The following is an 18,962-nucleotide window of genomic DNA, read 5'->3' as shown; positions in this document are numbered from 1 at the left end:
TTACTATAGTTCACTAGTAATATGGTAGTGCACACAAGGTTAATTTTGGTCAACTGAAAGTTTTTTCAATGAAGGAATACAGGTGAGAGATCCAACTTGCAATGAGGACAGTTTTGGTGTGGTGTTCCACATTACAGAAATTGCCAGGAAGTTTGAGGCAGTATTTATTATGTATTTATTTATTTATTGTATTTATAAAGCGCCAACATATTACGCAGATTATTATGTCTTGACTTTGTTGCTGTATAAAAAAAGAGAAAATTTTGGTGGCGGCTAAAACTTCCAGTGGCTTAAGCCAACTCTATCAATAGCAGTTCTGGAAGGTTGCGTACACCATATTATGGTCTGTAAGCAATTATATGCCCAAATCCAGGGTAAAATTACCCAATTCTCTAATATATCAGAGCCATAGATTAAGTTTAGAGGGGACTTTGGTCTCGGTGTATTTTACAGGCTTGATATTGGCTCTGCACAGTACACATTAATCCCTCCCCTATTTTCTAATGAGGTTTGCCTTATCAACTGTTATGTCACCTCTGCAATATTTGGCTATTTTAACAATTTTTTCTGTTGTTTTATTTATCACTTGTATATTTGTATACTGCTGGCTACCCCATTTGGGTTAATGGGGGATAGTCTAATGCTGTTAATGTTCTTTTCAATTTTTGCTACCAGTTTTCAATACTTATCTTTGAAACTAAAAAGATAAAAAAATTAACAACAGAACTTGGTCAGGAATCTAAATATTCAAATTGGTCAGGAATCTAACTTGGTCACGAATCTAACTATTCATAGATCTTTAAAGGGAACCAGAGATGAACGATTCACACAAAATAAACATATCAGTTGATAGCTTGTAAAGAATAAATGCTCTACCCGATAATTTCGCCACTCTGGTGTGCCTTTTTGAGTGTTTTTTATCCATTATTTCTCCAGGAAATATCCAATATGGCCGCCGGCTCATATTCCTTCTGTTTCCAGGTTATGAGGTGTTCTGGATGTGCTGTCTAGGCTATATGAGACTATAGAAAAGCAGGGCGGCTGTAGGCTTTCATCTGTGTGCTTTCAACTTCATATTCTGGTATGCTTTGTGGCTGCCTGTAGGAAGTGTCTCTCATAGTAATGAAACTGCATACAGTAGATAATAATGATGACTGGCTGCACAGACAGAGCACACAGATCACACAGCCACACTTGTCTGTTAGACAGAGATTTTTCCTGCAGCAGCAGCTCCACCCATGTAATCACAGCTCTCAACATGTAAAGCATGAAATTTGAGCCAGGAGGGGGAAGGCTTGGGCTTGAAAACACTCCACAGAAGAGTGACTCAGCTATAATGATTCCAGGTCAAACCTCGACTGAATAGTCGGTGGATTCTTATCACAGTTGATAACAGATAGATTAGACTGAGAAGAATACAACTAAAAGCAGGGTAGGTGTTTACTGTCATGTTCCCACTGATAAATGTAATAAAATACATGAGGGTGCTTCATCTCTGGTTCTCTTTAAATGTGAAATTTCATAAATATCCACATTGTTGGTGAGATTATAAGAGAAGTAACAATAATAGAAGTGAATTTAATGATGTCACAGACCAAAGTGACTGACCACCCTTTCAAAAACTGTCCTTTTGTCAGTTGAAGTCTTCATATTAATTGAATGAATGATGCTCTATAGCAGGGGTGTCAAACTCAAATACAAAGTGGGCCAAAATTGTACACTGGGACCTAGTCACGGGCCAACCTCAATGTCTAGTGGCCACCTTCCTCCTTTATAAAAGTTCCCAGGTGTCTAATGGCCCCCTTCAGCCAGTATATAGTTCCCTGTTGTCTAGTGGTCTTCCCTCCCCTATAAAGTTCCTTGGTATATAGATGCCCCCACCCTCCTCTATACAGTTCCCTAGTGTTTAGTTATTTCCCCCATATCCCCATATGGCTTCCCTGGTATTCTAGTGCTTCACCTCCAATATAGCTTCCCTGGTGGTCTAGAGTGGGCCAAACACAATGTAAAGTAGGGAAACCACTTGAGGACCAAAGTTTGACATGTATGCTCTATAGCAACTTAGTTCCCCATTAAAGTATAAATACAGTTTTCATGATTTATGTTGATGACACACCAGCCATTTAATTATTTAATGAAATTAAAAATGGCCTTTTCAGTTCACAGCTGTGATCTTATTATATTTATTATTATTATCATTACTGTCATCATCATCATCCTCTATTTATATAGTGCTCACATATTTTCTAGTGCATTATAATGAATATTCGTATCTGAACTCACAGGCTTTTATCTATCTAAACCACAAACTGTGAGGCTGAGTAGATGAGTTTAAAATGTGTACTAGGGCTAGTGGCTTTGTATCTACACCACTGTATGGTATGGTATGTCTGTTTTCTTTAACCCCCTTGGCGGTATGAAAAATACCGCCAGGGGGCAGCGCAGCAGTTTTTTTTTTAATTTTTTTTTTTAAATCATGTAGCGAGCCCAGGGCTCGCTACATGATAGCCGCTGCTCAGCGGCATCCCCCCACCCTCTTCGATCGCCTTCGGCGATCTCCGATCAGGAAATCCCGTTCAAAGTACGTGATTTCCTGGAGGGCTTCCCCCGTCGCCATGGCGACGGGGCGGGATGACGTCACCGACGTCAGCGACGTCGGGACGTCATTGGGAGACCCGATCCACCCCTCGGCGCTGCCTGGCACTGATTGGCCAGGCAGCGCACGGGGTCTGGGTCGGGGGCGCGCGCCGCACCGGATAGCGGCGATCGGGCGCGCGGCGGCGATCGGGGTGCTGGCGCAGCTAGCAAAGTGCTAGCTGCATCCAGCAAAAAAAAAAATATTTAAATCGGCCCAGCAGGGCCTGAGCGGCACCCTCCGGCGGCTTACCCCGTGTCACACACGGGGTTACCGCTAAGGAGGTTAAAGGAATACTGTAGGGGGGGTTCGGGGGAAAATGAGTTGAACTTACCCGGGGCTTTTAATGGTCCCACGCAGGCATCCTGTGCCCACGCAGCCACTCACCGATGCTCCGGCCCCGCCTCCAGTTCACTTCTGGAATTTCAGACTTTAAAGTCGGAAAACCACTGTGCCTGTACAGCCACGCCCTCCCTCCCGCTGACATCACCAGGAGTGTATTGCGCAGGCCCAGTATGGTCTGTGCCTGCGCAGTACGCTCCTGGTGACATCAGCGGGAACGAGGACACGGCAACGCAGGCGCAGTGGTTTTCTGACTTTAAAGTCTGAAATTTCAGAAGTGAACCGGAGGCGGAGCCAGAGCATTGGGGAATGGCTGCACGGGCACAGGATGCCTGCAGGGGACCATTAGAAGCCCCGGGTAAGTTCAACTCATTTTCCCCCGACCCCCCTACAGTATCCCTTTAAAATAACTATAGGCATCCTTCCACATATAGTAGACCACACCTACCCCACATCTTCCTGAGCTGTGGGCCCATTAGTGAATTGTGACTACACTGAAGAAACATAAATTAAGATCAAGTACAACAAATCATTTTCCTCTATGAAAAATTAAATAATATTTTTCTTCACTTAGGAAATATGACTTTGATTTCTACGGTGGATGAAAACTCCCATGAGTTTACAACAGAATTATTTGAGCCAGGAAAATACACATTTACAGTAAGAACATTTAGTTCAGCTGGATCCTGTGATGCTAGAGAAAGCAATGAAGCCAAAGCACTCAGCTTCTATATCAGTAAGTAGAGAGCAAAAATGTTGTGTGTATAGATGCAGACCCTGTAGAGAGGTTATGAGTAGAGATGAGCTGCTGTTACATAGTTTGGTTGAAAAAAGAATTTCATCAATCACGTTCAACCAAGAAATAAATTAATTATACTGTATTTGAAAGTAAACCTGTCCAAGAGTGACATTGAGTGACTTAAACATGCAGAGTTGCTTATATAAGGAAAGGTCAGCTTCGAAACAATGTAGTTATAATGGAAGTTAATGTCAAAATGGGTAAGATGAAAGATTTACATGACTTTGAACGAGGGTTGATCGTCGGTGCAAAAGAGCTGGTGCTAGTATCTCTGAAATGACAAATCTTTTAGGATTTTAGAAGCAGTTGAGGAAAAATAAAACTTCAAGTGATAAGGACGATTTTAGTCCGAAAAAAGGCTGGTGAATGAGAAAGCTAAAAGGTCAGTAGCATGCATAGTCTGCAGCAACAGAAGGGCAACAACACAACAAATTACAGCTGACTTCAATGCAGGTGCATCACAAAGCATACCACAGCGCACAACAAGGCGGACTTTGGAAATTTTAGACTTTAGTAGTGGAGAGTGCTTTTGGTATCACAGAAGAATAGGAAAAGACGCCTGTTGTGGGCCCTTGCCACCATGCTTGATTGGTCTCAAATTGTTTTTCAGGAACATCAATCACAGTTTAACCTGCTATCATCGCCAGCTCAGTCCCCTGACCTTAATCCTATTGAGCATTTGTTGGATGAAGTCGAAAGATCACTTCAAAGATTGGAAATGCCACCATCCAATCTGATCCAACTTAGAGCTGCCATTCCTTCTACCACAGTGGCATCAATGACTGTCTCCATTTGTCAAAACGATATTAAAGTGAACCCGTGGTCGACCAAAAATTAAAGTTAGATTCTTAACTATCTCCTCCTTGACCCCACAATTGCTGTGCATGGACACTCTGAACATATCCAACAAGAGCTTGTTGGATATGTTCTTATGGCTGCCCTCACTCCTGTATACGATTGCAGCGGTAATACTGCACCTGTGCTAGTATGGCCTCGTCTGCACAGTAAGCCTGATGAGCAGCTCCATGTTACTGCAGAGGCTTGGCTGTAACTCACACAGGCACAGTACAGCCGCACTCATGCAAAAATAGGGCCGCAGCTGTGAACTCTCAGAGGGTGCAAGGCAGCGGCATTTGGTATCATAGACTTCAATTCTATTACACTTGCATTGCAAGTATGCGTTGCATTACCCTTTTTATCAGAGGGTGATGCAAGAGCAATGCAAATGTATGGGGCCTTGCACACTTACCTCATCGCATGATGTTGCGCCAGAAGCTTCCAGATTGCTGCCAAGCTGACGCAAAGTCTGCAGCGCGTTACTGTATGACTTCCACAGGGATGCAGCAGCGCATATGCGTGGACCCACGGGAATCCCAGTGACGTACTTCCTGCCCAGCAGAGAGTATGTCACTGAGCGGGAGGCGGCACTATGCATATGAACATGTTGGAGCACTCTGTCATATGTTTGTCATTTTTTACATTGAGGTGGGATGCACAATGTAAAATATAAGTGTAAAAAAAATAAAGCTTTGCTTTGCTAATCAGATTAGGGCTAATGCACTTACGGTATTGCTACCTCTATAAAGTCACTGCTGACCTGAGACCTAGAAACAGAACTTCCCTGCCAACTTGTAGATCAATAATGTAGCATGATTTTTTTTTAAATGAATACATAGTTTTAATAGCCATCACTTTATAAGTCAAAGACACCCTTGTCATGTTTAATACTTATTTTTGGAAAGCTCTGATTGGAGAGGTTGCCAGCAGTGCTTCCTATGTGACTGATATTTTGACAGCTGCTATACTGAAGATGGCAGCAGCCTAAATATAGGAAAGAGCCCCCCCCCCCCTTCCTGACCACTGATTGGTGGGCTAAGGCATAATGTTATAACCTGCCAAGTATCATAACTGTACTAGAGATGGCCCGAACAGTTCGCCGGCGAACGGTTCCCGGCGACTTTCTGTGGTTCTCAATCGCTGCGAACCGGGAACTTTTCCGGAAGTTCGGTTCGCCCCCATAGTGCATCATGAGGGTCAACTTTGACCCTCTACATCACAGTCAGCAGGCACATTGTAGCCAATTAGGCTACACTCCCTCCTGGAGCCCCCCCCCCCCCCCCTTATAAAAGGCAGGCAGCGTCAGGTAGTGGACTCACTCGTGTGCCTGCTGTAATTACTGAAGGGATAGCTGCTGTAGACTCTCCTAGGGAAAGCTTAGTTAGGCTCTCGTAGGCTTGTTAGCTTGCTCCTGGCTGATTGTTATTGCTAAAAAAGCACCCCTCAACAGCTCTTTTGAGAGCTAATCTTGTTTATGTGATCTATTTTTTTTTTTTTTTTATGGCCCACTTGCATTATATACAGCCCTGTCAGTCAGTGTCACTGTGCCTGTCTGTGTGTGACAGGTGCACATGTTATACCCATCAATGCATATACCTACTACCTGTTGTGTTCACTTCAGTGCACCCACCTACCTACGTGAGCGCACGCAGTGTCACTGTGCCTATCCGGTACCTGTCTGTGTGGGACAGGTGCACATGTAATACCCAACCTTTATATACCTACTACCTGTTGTTCACTTCAATGCACCCACCTACCAACGTGAGTGCAGGCAGTGTGATATTCCACTCCGTGCATACCTGTTAACTGCACCTGTGTGACTGACTGCACATAGTATTAGTCAAGTCAGTGCATACCTTTCACTTCATCCCCCCCAATATGGATAAAACAAAAGGCAGAGGCAGGCCACCTAGCAGGTCTGTTCGAGGTCGCGCTATCGTGATTTTGTGCGGCCCATGACCAAAGTACAGTGTTCAGAAGAAGGCACGTGCCATCAACCCTCAATATTGTCAGGACGTAGTTGACTAACACAGAACACCTCATCTTTCTCAGCTTCCGCACAGAAGCGTGACATATCTTCCTCCTCCTGCTCTTATTCTGTTACCCCACTTAACACTCCGTCCGCCACCACCAAAGTGCCATCACCCCAGGGCTCAGCGGTGTGGACATTTTTTTTGTGTCTGCCTCAGATGAGAGCAATGCCATCTGTACTCTCTGCCACCGAAAATTGAGCCGTGGAAAGACCAACACCCACGTAGGGACAACTACCTTACGAAGGCGCATGATTACAAAGCACAAACTGCAATGGGATGACCACCTGAGGGAAAGTAGCACACAAAAGCAAATCCACACACCGCAGTGGAAGATATACAATTATTTCTCAAAAAATGTGATACCCAAACTGAACCGTGATGTTGAAAGGCAAGTGGTGTCATCTCTGCCACACAGCGTTGGGTCAAGGGACCATCTGACCACGTGGTCTGCAAAGCACGGTCAGGCCTGCCCGAAGACTAAGTCAGTCTCCACACACAGCGTCTCTGCCTGCAGGCCGCTTGACTGCCTTCTCCGCCACCACCAACAGGGTCCAGGACTCCAGGCGGATTCCTGAAACATCTTTTCCATCACTTTTGTGGCCAGCATAAATGTTTCTAGTTTTCCAAGTTCGCCTCCCCATTGAAGTCTATTGCGGTTCGCGAAAGTTCGTGCGAACCGAACTTTCACGGGAGGTTCGCGAACCCGGTTTGCGAACCGAAAATCGGAGGTTTGGGCAATCTCTACCTATAATGCTTTTAGCCATAGACTCTGAACAAGCATGCAGCAGATCAGGTGTGTTAGCTGGGAGTGTGCATTTGCTTTTTGTGCTTTGCATCAGCATTCAGTTCAAGGGCAGTGAGGGTGATTCACCTGGTGGTGAGTGATCCAGGCCTCATCTGTATCTCCTACTGGGTATCACATGGTAGTTTAGGTGTCCTGGTCTATGGCAGATTCTGGTACCCCGGACGGTCGTGTGAACCAGTGTTTTGAGGTTTTAATCTTCTTTTTGCAGCTTCCAGGATGCGGTTGTTAGGTGAGTGGTTAGGGAGGGGACCAAGTTGGGGCTGTACCTGCACTTGGTGTCCCTGCTGAGTGACATAATCTACGATTACGTCTGAGCAAAGCCTCCCATGCTGCTAAATTTATGTAATTCATGCAATTCCTGCTAGATTTGATACGGCAGACAAAGGGTGTATACCATTGCACCTGATTGGCTGACAGGCGTCTGCTGATCAGATATAAGGTAGGAATGTGCTAGCTGAGAGTGTGCATTTGTTTTTTGTGTTTTGCATCAGCATTCAGTTCAGAGGTAGTGAGGGTGATTCCCCTGGTGGTGAGAGCTCCATGGCTCACCTGTATCTCCCTCTGGGTATCACATGGTAGTTTAGGGGTCCTGGTCTGTGGCAGATTCCGGGACCCTTGATTGTCGTGTGAACCAGTGTTTTGTGGTTTTACATTTCTTTTTGCGGCTTCCAGGATGCAGTTGATAGCTGAGTGGTTAGGGAGGGGACCAAGTGGGGGCTGTACCTGCCCTCGGTGTCCCTGCTGAGTGACATAATCTATTATGTCCGACCGAAGCATTTGCTTTTTGTGTTTTGCATCGTGTTGGCAGCCTCTACATACCTCTCGCTACAGTTGTCCTTTAAATGCTATGCAGTAATCACCTGATTTTTGTTCAGTTAGTATAAATTGTTTTCACCTTCATGTAGTATGCTGGTCAAGACTGTTAGCTTAGTATACTGTTTTTTTTACCAAGGCTGAATATTACATGGAGGTGTTTCAAATGGCCACTAACTGATGCATCATAATTGCATGTATGTATCCGCCTATACGTCTACTAATTAAGAGCAAAAAAATTCAACATTATAACTGTGTGTAATGGGTGTGATTTGGTGGACTAGGTATCTCTATTGTAGTATGTGTAGTGTGGGTCAAAATATTTATAGTGAGACTGGGATAGTGGTGGTTGAAGGTTTGGATGAGGCATAATGGGTTATGTAGAATATGATTTGTGATAATTCTGTGGTTACCCACAATGCACCACTACTGAATATGCAAATTATCTCTTTATGCTCCTAAACCAGGTATACATCCAGAACCGCTGGTGTATAGCAAACCTATAGCTTAAAATTTTACAGAGCCACACCAACTCCACTTGCAGTCAGCTTGTTTCGGACACCTTTTCACCTCCTCTCTCTATCTTTCTTTCTCTCCTTATCCTCTCCTCTCTTTCTCCCCCAGGATTAGAGATAGCCCGAACCTCCGATTTTCGGTTCGCGAACTTCCGCAAAAAGTTCGGTTCACGCGAACGTCCACGAACCGCAATGAACTTCAATGGGGAGACGAACTTTGAAAACTAGAAACACTTATGCTGGCCAGAAAAGTGATGAAAAAGATGTTTCAAGGAATTCTATTGCGGTTTGCGAAAGGTCGCGTGAACCGAACTTTCGTGGGAGGTTCGGGAACCCGGTTCATGAACCAAAAGTCAGAGGTTCGGGCCATCTCTAAACTGTACAAGCAAAAGTATGTTTTTTTAATAAAGCGCTACCATATAGAGCAAAATATACACTGCCAATGTTATGTGTCACTCTCAGACCCATTGTGATTATGTAACAGAGTTTACAGTCTTAAGAGACCCCTCAATACTTTAAACTGAAGATTTTTGTCACGATCGGTGTAGCAGAGAGGGTCTGATTCTCGGTGATCTGCAGTATCACTGGGAATACAGATATATATCCAATTATTGATGATCTGCAGTATCACCGATAATCCGATATAACGCTAACCTCTGAACACCTGAGTAGTGTGAGTGCTTGGTGCAACAGTAATACCGTGAGGACTAAGCCTCAGAAACAAGTGCAGTACTGTATGAAGTACTGCAGCAATACAGATTCCTTCCGAAGGCCTGGACTCTCCCGGGGGAGGAGTCAGGTGGAGCGTAGGAAGGACAGGACGTGAGTGACACCTAGGAGAGGGCGTCACTAACAGATCTGGGAACTGCCTCTAACAGCAAGGTCAGTTCTCGAAGTCGGGCAAGCCAGGTCGTAACACACGGACAGATACAGTACAGATACAGAAAGCAGAGGCGGAGTCTAATAAACAGGCAGGGTTCGGCAACAGGGTATCAGAAATATCGGGGTACAGAATCAGGAGTCAGATGCAGAGTCTAAGAGCGAGCCGAGGTTCGGCAACAGGGTATCAGAATGACAGGGTACAAGATCAGAATACAGAAGAATAGTAACAAGCTTGGAGAACCTGGGGAGCAGGTGCCCAGCAAATACAGAGCTGGCCCTGTGGAGCAGGTGCCCAGCAAATACAGCGCTGGCCCTGGGGAGCAGGTGCCCAGCAAATACAGTGCTGGCCCTGGGGAGCAGGTGCCCAGCAAATACAGTGCTGGCCCTGGGGAGCAGGTGCCCAGCAAATACAGCGCTGGCCCTGGGAAGCAGGCTCCCAGCAAATACAGCGCTGGCCCTGGGGAGCAGGTGCCCAGCAAATACAGCGCTGGCCCTGAGGAGCAGGTGCCCAGCAAATACAGCGCTGGCCCTGGGAAGCAGGTGCCCAGCAAATACAGCGCTGGCCCTGGGGAGCAGGTGCCCAGCAAATACAGTGCTGGCCCTGGGGAGCAGGTGCCCAGCAAATACAGAGCTGGCCCTGTGGAGCAGGTGCCCAGCAAATACAGCGCTGGCCCTGTGGAGCAGGTGCCCAGCAAATACAGCGCTGGCCCTGGGAAGCAGGTGCCCAGCAAATACAGCGCTGGCCCTGGGGAGCAGGTGCCCAGCAAATACAGCGCTGGCCCTGGGGAGCAGGTGCCCAGCAAATACAGCGCTGGCCCTGTGGAGCAGGTGCCCAGCACATACAAGGCATGAACTATCTCCTATCGATGGAGATAGTTCTCAGGGTCGAGAACTCACAGACAAACAAAGTACAGGATCAGATATCAGGAGAGTAGTCAGACAGGCAGAAAGTCATAACAGATAATCACAATCAAACTAGTACTTTAAGCTATCAACAGAATCTAGCTAAATGTAGGATTACAGCTCCAGCTGGTCCTGGCACACTTAAGGATCTGACTAAGGGTCTGCGTGCTCCCACATTGTGATCGCAACGACAGGCCACCAGCAACTGACCAAGCAGCAGAATATATAGTTGCTGGACACTGCCGCCCCGCCCGAACCATTCAGCCAATCATGAGTCCTGCAGGAATCAGCTGACCTTCCTGATCAGCTGACACTTCCCCTGCTAGTATAAAGGTCCTGGATTCAGGCCCGCGCGTGCATAGCTCTCCATCTGCCTAAGTGCACTAACAGACCCAGCCACACCAAGCACACGCTGCTGCATGCAAACAGCCGCTTTGCTGTCAGGACATGCGGCGGCTTTTCCGCGTTCAGATGTAGAGTCTAAGAGCGAGCCGAGGTTCGGCAACAGGGTATCAGAATGACAGGGTACAAGATCAGAATACAGAAGAATAGTAACAAGCTTGGAGAACCTGGGGAGCAGGTGCCCAGCAAATACAGAGCTGGCCCTGTGGAGCAGGTGCCCAGCAAATACAGCGCTGGCCCTGGGGAGCAGGTGCCCAGCAAATACAGTGCTGGCCCTGGGGAGCAGGTGCCCAGCAAATACAGCGCTGGCCCTGGGAAGCAGGTGCCCAGCAAATACAGCGCTGGCCCTGGGGAGCAGGTGCCCAGCAAATACAGCGCTGGCCCTGAGGAGCAGGTGCCCAGCAAATACAGTGCTGGCCCTGGAGAGCAGGTGCCCAGCAAATACAGAGCTGGCCCTGTGGAGCAGGTGCCCAGCAAATACAGCGCTGGCCCTGGGAAGCAGGTGCCCAGCAAATACAGCGCTGGCCCTGGGGAGCAGGTGCCCAGCAAATACAGCGCTGGCCCTGGGGAGCAGGTGCCTAGCAAATACAGTGCTGGCCCTGGGGAGCAGGTGTCCAGCAAATACAGAGCTGGCCCTGTGGAGCAGGTGCCCAGCAAATAAAGCGCTGGCCCTGTGGAGCAGGTGCCCAGCAAATACAGCGCTGGCCCTGGGAAGCAGGTGCCCAGCAAATACAGCGCTGGCCCTGGGGAGCAGGTGCCCAGCAAATACAGCGCTGGCCCTGGGGAGCAGGTGCCCAGCAAATACAGTGCTGGCCCTGGGGAGCAGGTGCCCAGAAAATACAGAGCTGGCCCTGTGGAGCAGGTGCCCAGCAAATACAGCGCTGGCCCTGTGGAGCAGGTGCCCAGCACATACAGAGCTGGCCCTGTGGAGCAGGTGCCCAGCACATACAAGGCATGAACTATCTCCTATCGATGGAGATAGTTCTCAGGGTCGAGAACTCACAGACAAACAAAGTACAGGATCAGATATCAGGAGAGTAGTCAGACAGGCAGAAAGTCATAACAGATAATCACAATCAAACTAGTACTTTAAGCTATCAACAGAATCTAGCTAAGTGTAGGATTACAGCTCCAGCTGGTCCCGGCACACTTAAGGATCTGACTAAGGGTCTGCGTGCTCCCACATTGTGATCGCAACGACAGGCCACCAGCAACTGACCAAGCAGCAGAATATATAGTTGCTGGACACTGCCGCCCCGCCCGAACCATTCAGCCAATCATGAGTCCTGCAGGAATCAGCTGACCTTCTTGATCAGCTGACACTTCCCCTGCTAGTATAAAGGTCCTGGATTCAGGCCCGCGCGTGCATAGCTCTCCATCTGCCTAAGTGCACTAACAGACCCAGCCACACCAAGCACACGCTGCTGCATGCAAACAGCTGCTTTGCTGTCAGGACATGCGGCGGCTTTTCCGCGTTCCACCACACACCCAGACGCGTGCAAACCGCCGCGTAGGACGCGGAGTCAGCCGCCTAGCTCTTGGCACACGCGTCGGCTTTCCGCGTTTCCTCACAGTTTTTCATCTTGTTTCTGTCGCCCTTGAAGCCACACAAATTTGCTACTCTCCGCTTTTTCCTCTCCTAAAAAATATATATTTTCCTCAGATATGTATGGTGGGCTTTGCATGACATCAGGGCTGGATTTAGGCCAAGGCCACCTAGGCCATGGCCTAGGGAACCACAGGAACAAGGGCACCAAAGTGGGCTAAATTGGTGCAGCATTTGCAAATGCTGCAATGCAGGCAGATCAGGTGAGCGCCTAATCTCCCTGCTGCCAGCCACCTGTGCAGTGGCCACCTTGCTCTCTGTTCACGTTGGCGTTGTGGCTGGCAGCTATGGACTTGGGCAGCATTGGAGACGGAGGGGAAGAGGAAGTTTCTGCACTGGAGATGAGCAGAGAAGTGAGTGACACTGATGGCTGTAGCAGTGTGGAGGCAAGCTGTACTAAAATAGGGGGAATGGGTAAGCGAGGGATTAAGGGAGTCATTTAGCTACCTATACGGGAGGGGAAGGGGTCATCAGGCTACTTATACGAGAGGGAAGGGGTATATCTGGCTACCTATACTGGAGGGAACTGGATAGGGGTAATCTCGCTAGCTATACTGAAGGGGGGTGGCTGGTGACATTGGCCTTGGGCGGTAAAGAGTACAGATCAAGCCCTGCATGATATTTTGTTAGATTTGCCTGCTATAATTGCCTTTCAGAGGTCAGGACAAAATGGCAGAATTTTTTTTCCCCTGATTTCATTGGTGTTCATAATCGATCTCATCCAAATCACAAACATTTTGACTTGTTTGGCTGAACTGTCTTCGAACCAAACAAAGTTATATTCAACCAACACCATTTGATGACTGGACTATACTGTTCTTTTTTAAAGTAATTGGAGCATATCAGGGTACCAATACACCCCATATTTTACTTTCTGTGTCTTCTTAGGTCCTGATGGGAAATGGTTTGAAGAACTGACAGAAAAACCAAAGAATGTGACGGTGACAGTCCGGAATTCTACGACAGCACTGGTGTCATGGATGCCCTCTTTGACAGGTGCCACTGACAATATTGTTTCTGTCCAATCGCTGACATGTCAGAGGCAGAAGGAAAGTCAGAGACTGGAGAAGAATTACTGCAAGGAGGTAACTAGATATTTATATATTTTTACATGTAAGTTATCGTGCAAATTTTTGGCAGCGGTTTTTCATTCCTCCAGTGAGTGGAAAGTGTTTAGAGCTTTGGTGTCCAGCTACTGCAGATAGGGAAGTTTAACCATTGGCTACATCACCATTGCTTGCTGCATTTTAAGAAACAGGTTTAAGTGTAAGGCTTGAGTTACTGAGAAGTGGCAGCTTTTGTATTAGCTTTACTATTTTCTCTTAAACAACACATTTCGTCATTCATGCTTAAAGGACCTCTTTCGCGAAAATCTTAACATTTAAGATATATGTTAACATATACAAATAAGAATTACGTTTCTTCCGGAGTTAAATGAGCCATAAGTTACTTTTCTCCTATGTTGCTGTCACTTACAGTAAGTAGTAGAAATCTGTCATTACCGACAAATTTCGGACTAGCCCATCTTCTCTTAGGGGGTTCTTAGGGTTTTATTTATTTTTTAAAAGCACTTAGTGAATGGCAGTTGCTCTGTCCAACTGCCAAAAAGTGTGCAGTGACCAGGAAGGCAGGCCAGCATCTTTGTATAAATCTTTTTCAGGGAATGTCTTTATAAAGAATAAAGGCCATGCTGAGAATCCCCTATGGAGATATGGACTAACCCAAAACCTGTCAGTAATGTCATATTTCTACTACTTACTATAAGTGACAGCAACATAGGAGAAAAGTCATTTATGGCTCATTTTACTCTGGAAGAAATGTACTTCTCATTTGTATGTGATTTAAATTTTAAGATTTTCGTTACAGTTTCTCTTTAAGGAAAATTTGGGATCATCACTCCCAACTCAGGTGTTGCAGAATTTAGCAACACATTTTTATAGCACAAGACTACCATTCACGGTGATTTTAGGTACAGATCTAGTCTGAGTACAGATATCTTTCATCAACAATGGCCTACACTTTGATTATCTGCCGAGTTGGACTACAGCAGAAAAAGTGGTTAAAATCTGACAGAACCAACAGGTGTTGGACTAGTCCATCACCTCATGGAGGATTATCTGGGCTTTCTTTGTTTTCAAAAGCATTTCCTGCACGGCAGTTAAGTATAACTGCCAACATAGTGTGCAAGTAAGTAGGAAGGTTAGCTAGTATATTACTATTTGCCAGACTTAGCAACTGCCATTCAGAAAATGCTTCTGGAAAAAAATAAAACCCTGAGAATCCGCTATGAGGAGATGGACTAGTCCAAAACATGTCAGTTCTGACATTGTAACTGCTTACTTTTTTGCTAGAATAGTCCTTTAGGCTGCTTTCACAGTAAGACGTTACAGGCGCATGTTAGTGCAGCCTGTAATGCAGTCTAACTCACAGCACTGAAAACTAAATGGGCTGTTCACAGTGCCCACGTTGCGTTACACTGTAACGCTGCACGTTCTGAGAAAGTGCAGCATACTGTGCCCTCTACACGACTCTAGCCACGTTAGACTGGTTGCCTATGTGCAGTAATTAGCCACATGGCTAATTAATATTTACTGCACTGCTGACGTGCAGTGTTTTCTTCCTGGAGCGGCTGCTTTGTGCGCTGATTGGCTGGTGGGACCACGTGATGCGGAGTGGAACACTCCGCATCACGTGGTCCTGCAAGCCGATCAGCGCCACGGAGACACACAGAGACAGACGGAGCGCACAAAGAGCTGCATAACGCAGCTCACTCTGGTGTCCTGCTTCAACACCACCAGGCGTTGCGTTAGGGGCACGTTATGCGACCATAACGTCCCCTAAAACGCAACGTCTTGGTGTGAAAGTAGCCTTAAAGTACCCCGGAACTGAACAATATACTTTCATACAGTCTTAGTTGTGGTGCTGTGACATGTCACATCACCATCCTTCTCCGCCTCCAGCTCCCCCTGTGTCCCCCGCTCTACTCAGTTGTGGATGATGGGTGAGGAGGAAGTGGTAGTTCTTCCTCCTCTCTGCCTGTCCTTAGCTCTGCCCCCTGGCCTCATATGTGTTACTGCACACAGCACACAGAGATGCTGTGCTGTGTGCGGGCTTGTGGTAATTGAGGTCAGAACGATGCACTCATAGTTGTATTAGTAAAATATTGTTCTGACCTCAATCACCACAGACACACACAGAGCAGCTCCCTTGTGTGCTCTGTGCAGTAACACACCCATCATCGACGTTCTGCTCAGTAGAATATTTGGGCTGAGCAGAGCGAGGGTGCTGGAGGGGAAGGATGGTGCTGTCACATTTGTCACACCACCATACATAAAACAGTATGAAAAGTGTATTGTTCCAAGTCCTGGTTCAGGGGTACTAGAACCAACTACCATCGCTGTTCCTGCAGCAACTCCGATAGCACCACCTGCTTATCCTCCTCCCTTCTCTCTACATAAAATAAAACAGGTTGCTTGGCAAAGATCCAGCACTGTGTATAATGTTCATCAAAAAACTGTCATGCAAAAGAATTACAAATGATAATTTCAAATTATAGTAACTCTTATGTGGGAGGCATTTGCTAATCAAAGCAGCAAGTCAGAGAACTAAATATTCATACTAGATGACTGTGTTCTGTATTTTTAGGTCAATTTAACTGGGAATATCATCACAAACTTGGTGCCTGGTGCCCAGTACAGAGTAGTTGTCAACTTGCAGAAAGCCCCATTGACTGGACCGCCATCAGACCCACTTCTTTTCTCTATTGGTACGTCTTCAACAATGTATTCAGTTTTCTGCATAAAAAAATAATAATCATCATCATTAGCCAAACACATAAAATAAATCTTTATGTGCAGTATCTCTTTTTTCTTGAGTACATACATAACAGTATCAGGGTCATACTTCACCTTTTCACTGCAAATTTCTTCTCATCACCGTTGCCGCACTGAAACTCTCCAGCATTAATATCACTCCAAACATTTCCATTACTAAACTGTTGTCCAGCCTTCTGTCACCATTTCCACTTACCCCCAATACCCTTTTACGAGATTCTCTGGAACTAATTTTTCTTTTAACCATTTCAACCATTAATCTCTTCTCTATGATCAAACTACCATTCCCTCTTTACCCCATTATCTCAAATTTTTGACCACTAACCTCATTGCAACCTCTTCAGGACTAATCTCACCTTTCCTTGCAATCACCATACCCACCCTCAAATTCTCTAGTGATGCCTCATTCCCAGCCTCTCCACAACTAGTCTCAGCTCAGCCTTACCCCACCATTGCCAGCTCAATATCTCCAGCATTTTTGTCATCTTCCCATTTTTACATCCATTCCCAGTTCTAAAATCTACAGTGCAATTTCACCCCAACCTCTCCACCCCTAATTTCACTTTCAATTTTTCCCCACCATTTCAACCCCATTAACGCCACACATTTACTCCAACCTCTCCTCCACTGTCTCACTTGCTAGGCTTCATAATGTCCACCTTAAAGGGATACTGTAAGGGGGTCGGGGGAAAATGAGTTGAAGTTACCTGGGGCTTCTAATGGTCCCCCACAGACATCCTGTGCCCACGCAGCCACTCCCCAATGCTCCGGCCCCGCCTCTGGTTCACTTCTGGAATTTCAGACTTTAAAGTCTGAAAACCACTGTGCCTGCGTTGCCGTCTCCTCACTCCCACTGAAGGCACCATGAGTGTACTGCGCAGGCCCAGTATGGTCTGTGCCTGCGTCGTGCGCTTCTGGTGGCATCAGGGGAAGCGAGGACACGGTAACGCAGGCACAGTGGTTTTCTGACTTTAAAGTCTGAAATTCCAGAAGTGAACCGGAGGTGGGACCGGAGCATCAGTGAGTGGCTGCGTGGGCACAGGATGCCTGCGGGGGACCATTAGAAGCCCCAGGTAACTTCAACTCATTTTCCCCCGACCCCCCTACAGTATCCCTTTAACTAATCTTACTTATATCTTTTCCAGGTTCCTCCCAATAATCTCACCTGAACCTCCCTATATCTAATATCAAGCTAAACTTTCCATCACCATTCCCTCTCCCAAGTCTCTCCATCACTAATCTAAACCATTATCTTCATCACTAATCTTGCCTCGGCTACACACCACCAGACTCAGCCTAACCTCTCCATCAATTCCACTCCAACATTACAACCGTTATTCTCAACACTTCTTGCCACCAGCATTCTCATTACTAGGGATGAGCGAGCGATAACCACAAGTTTAGTCTCACTGAGAATTTGCCCGATCTCCCTGATATTTTCCTCAAACTCTGCAGCCATACTCACCATGTGGCCAGATTTTGGTAAGAACAAGGAAGTATGATAGTACATAGCACGCACGGTGGCGTAGTGGTTAGCTCTCTCGCCTTGCAGCGCTGGGTCCCTGGTTCGAATCCCAGCCAGGGCACTATCTGCAAAGAGTTTGTATGTTCTCTCCGTGTCTGCGTGGGTTTCCTCCGGGCACTCCGGTTTCCTCCCACATTCCAAAAACATACAGATAAGTTAATTGGCTCCCCCTAAAAATTGGCCCTAGACTACAGTACTTACACTACATAATATAGACATATGGCAATGGTAGGGATTAGATTGTGAGCTCCTTTGAGGGACAGTTAGTGACAAGATATATATGTATATACACTGTACAGCGCTGCGTAATATGTCGGCGCTATATAAATACTAAATAATAATAAAAATAATAATAATAATAGTACAACCGACAGGGCAGGCCAGCAGGAAAAGAATGGGAGCATGGTAACCTCTTTCTACTTGGCCAATAACTTGTTCCCACAATGCGTAGCCTGTCCCAGCAAATGATCACTATAGATCCCACAACAGCCCTTTATACAGGGGGAGGCAGGAAATTTGGGCGCATGAGGCAGGTGGACAAAAAGGGCGCCGCCATTCACTACCATAATAAATATCGTTTAATGGGCGCCCAACAGGGAAAAAGGGCGCCGGAGAAAAATAACGTTTTAAAACCGGCGCATGGAGACTTTTAATGTTTTATAACTGCTTCTCATGATTACACATTATTTATAAAATTATAATTCTTTAAACATTATTTTTAAACGAAAAACAGTACAATATTTTTTAAAAACACTATTTTTAAAAGAAAAACAGTACAATATTTTTTTTAAAACATTATTAATGCTTATCACAGGGGGGTCTTAGGTTTAGGTACCACCAGGGGATTCTTAGGTTTAGGCACCACCAGGGGCGTCTTAGGTTTAGGCACCACCAGGGGGGTCTTAGGTTTAGGCACCACCAGGGGGGTCTTAGGTTTAGGCACCACCAGGGGGGTCTTAGGTTTAGGCACCACCAGGGGGGGTTTAGGGCTAGGCACCACCAGGGGGGTCTTAGGTTTAGGCACCACCAAGG

General features: G+C 46.4%; 1 protein-coding gene across 4 annotated transcripts in view; it reads left to right on the top strand.

Annotated features, from left to right (window-relative positions):
* Positions 1-18,962, top strand: part of PTPRO (protein tyrosine phosphatase receptor type O) — a 203,120-nt gene that overhangs the window by 69,554 nt on the left and 114,604 nt on the right. For all 4 annotated transcript variants that reach the window (XM_068277393.1, XM_068277392.1, XM_068277391.1 and 1 more), the window contains exons 6-8: positions 3,552-3,713; positions 13,461-13,657; positions 16,218-16,338. In XM_068277393.1, coding sequence (XP_068133494.1) covers positions 3,552-3,713; positions 13,461-13,657; positions 16,218-16,338 — 480 coding nt within the window. The remainder of the gene's footprint in view (positions 1-3,551; positions 3,714-13,460; positions 13,658-16,217; positions 16,339-18,962) is intronic.

Source organism: Hyperolius riggenbachi, chromosome 3 (genome assembly GCF_040937935.1).
Source record: "Hyperolius riggenbachi isolate aHypRig1 chromosome 3, aHypRig1.pri, whole genome shotgun sequence".
Taxonomy (NCBI): Eukaryota; Metazoa; Chordata; class Amphibia; order Anura; family Hyperoliidae; genus Hyperolius; species Hyperolius riggenbachi.
Note: the sequence above shows the minus strand (reverse complement) of the source record. Positions and strands in the feature narration are given on the sequence as shown.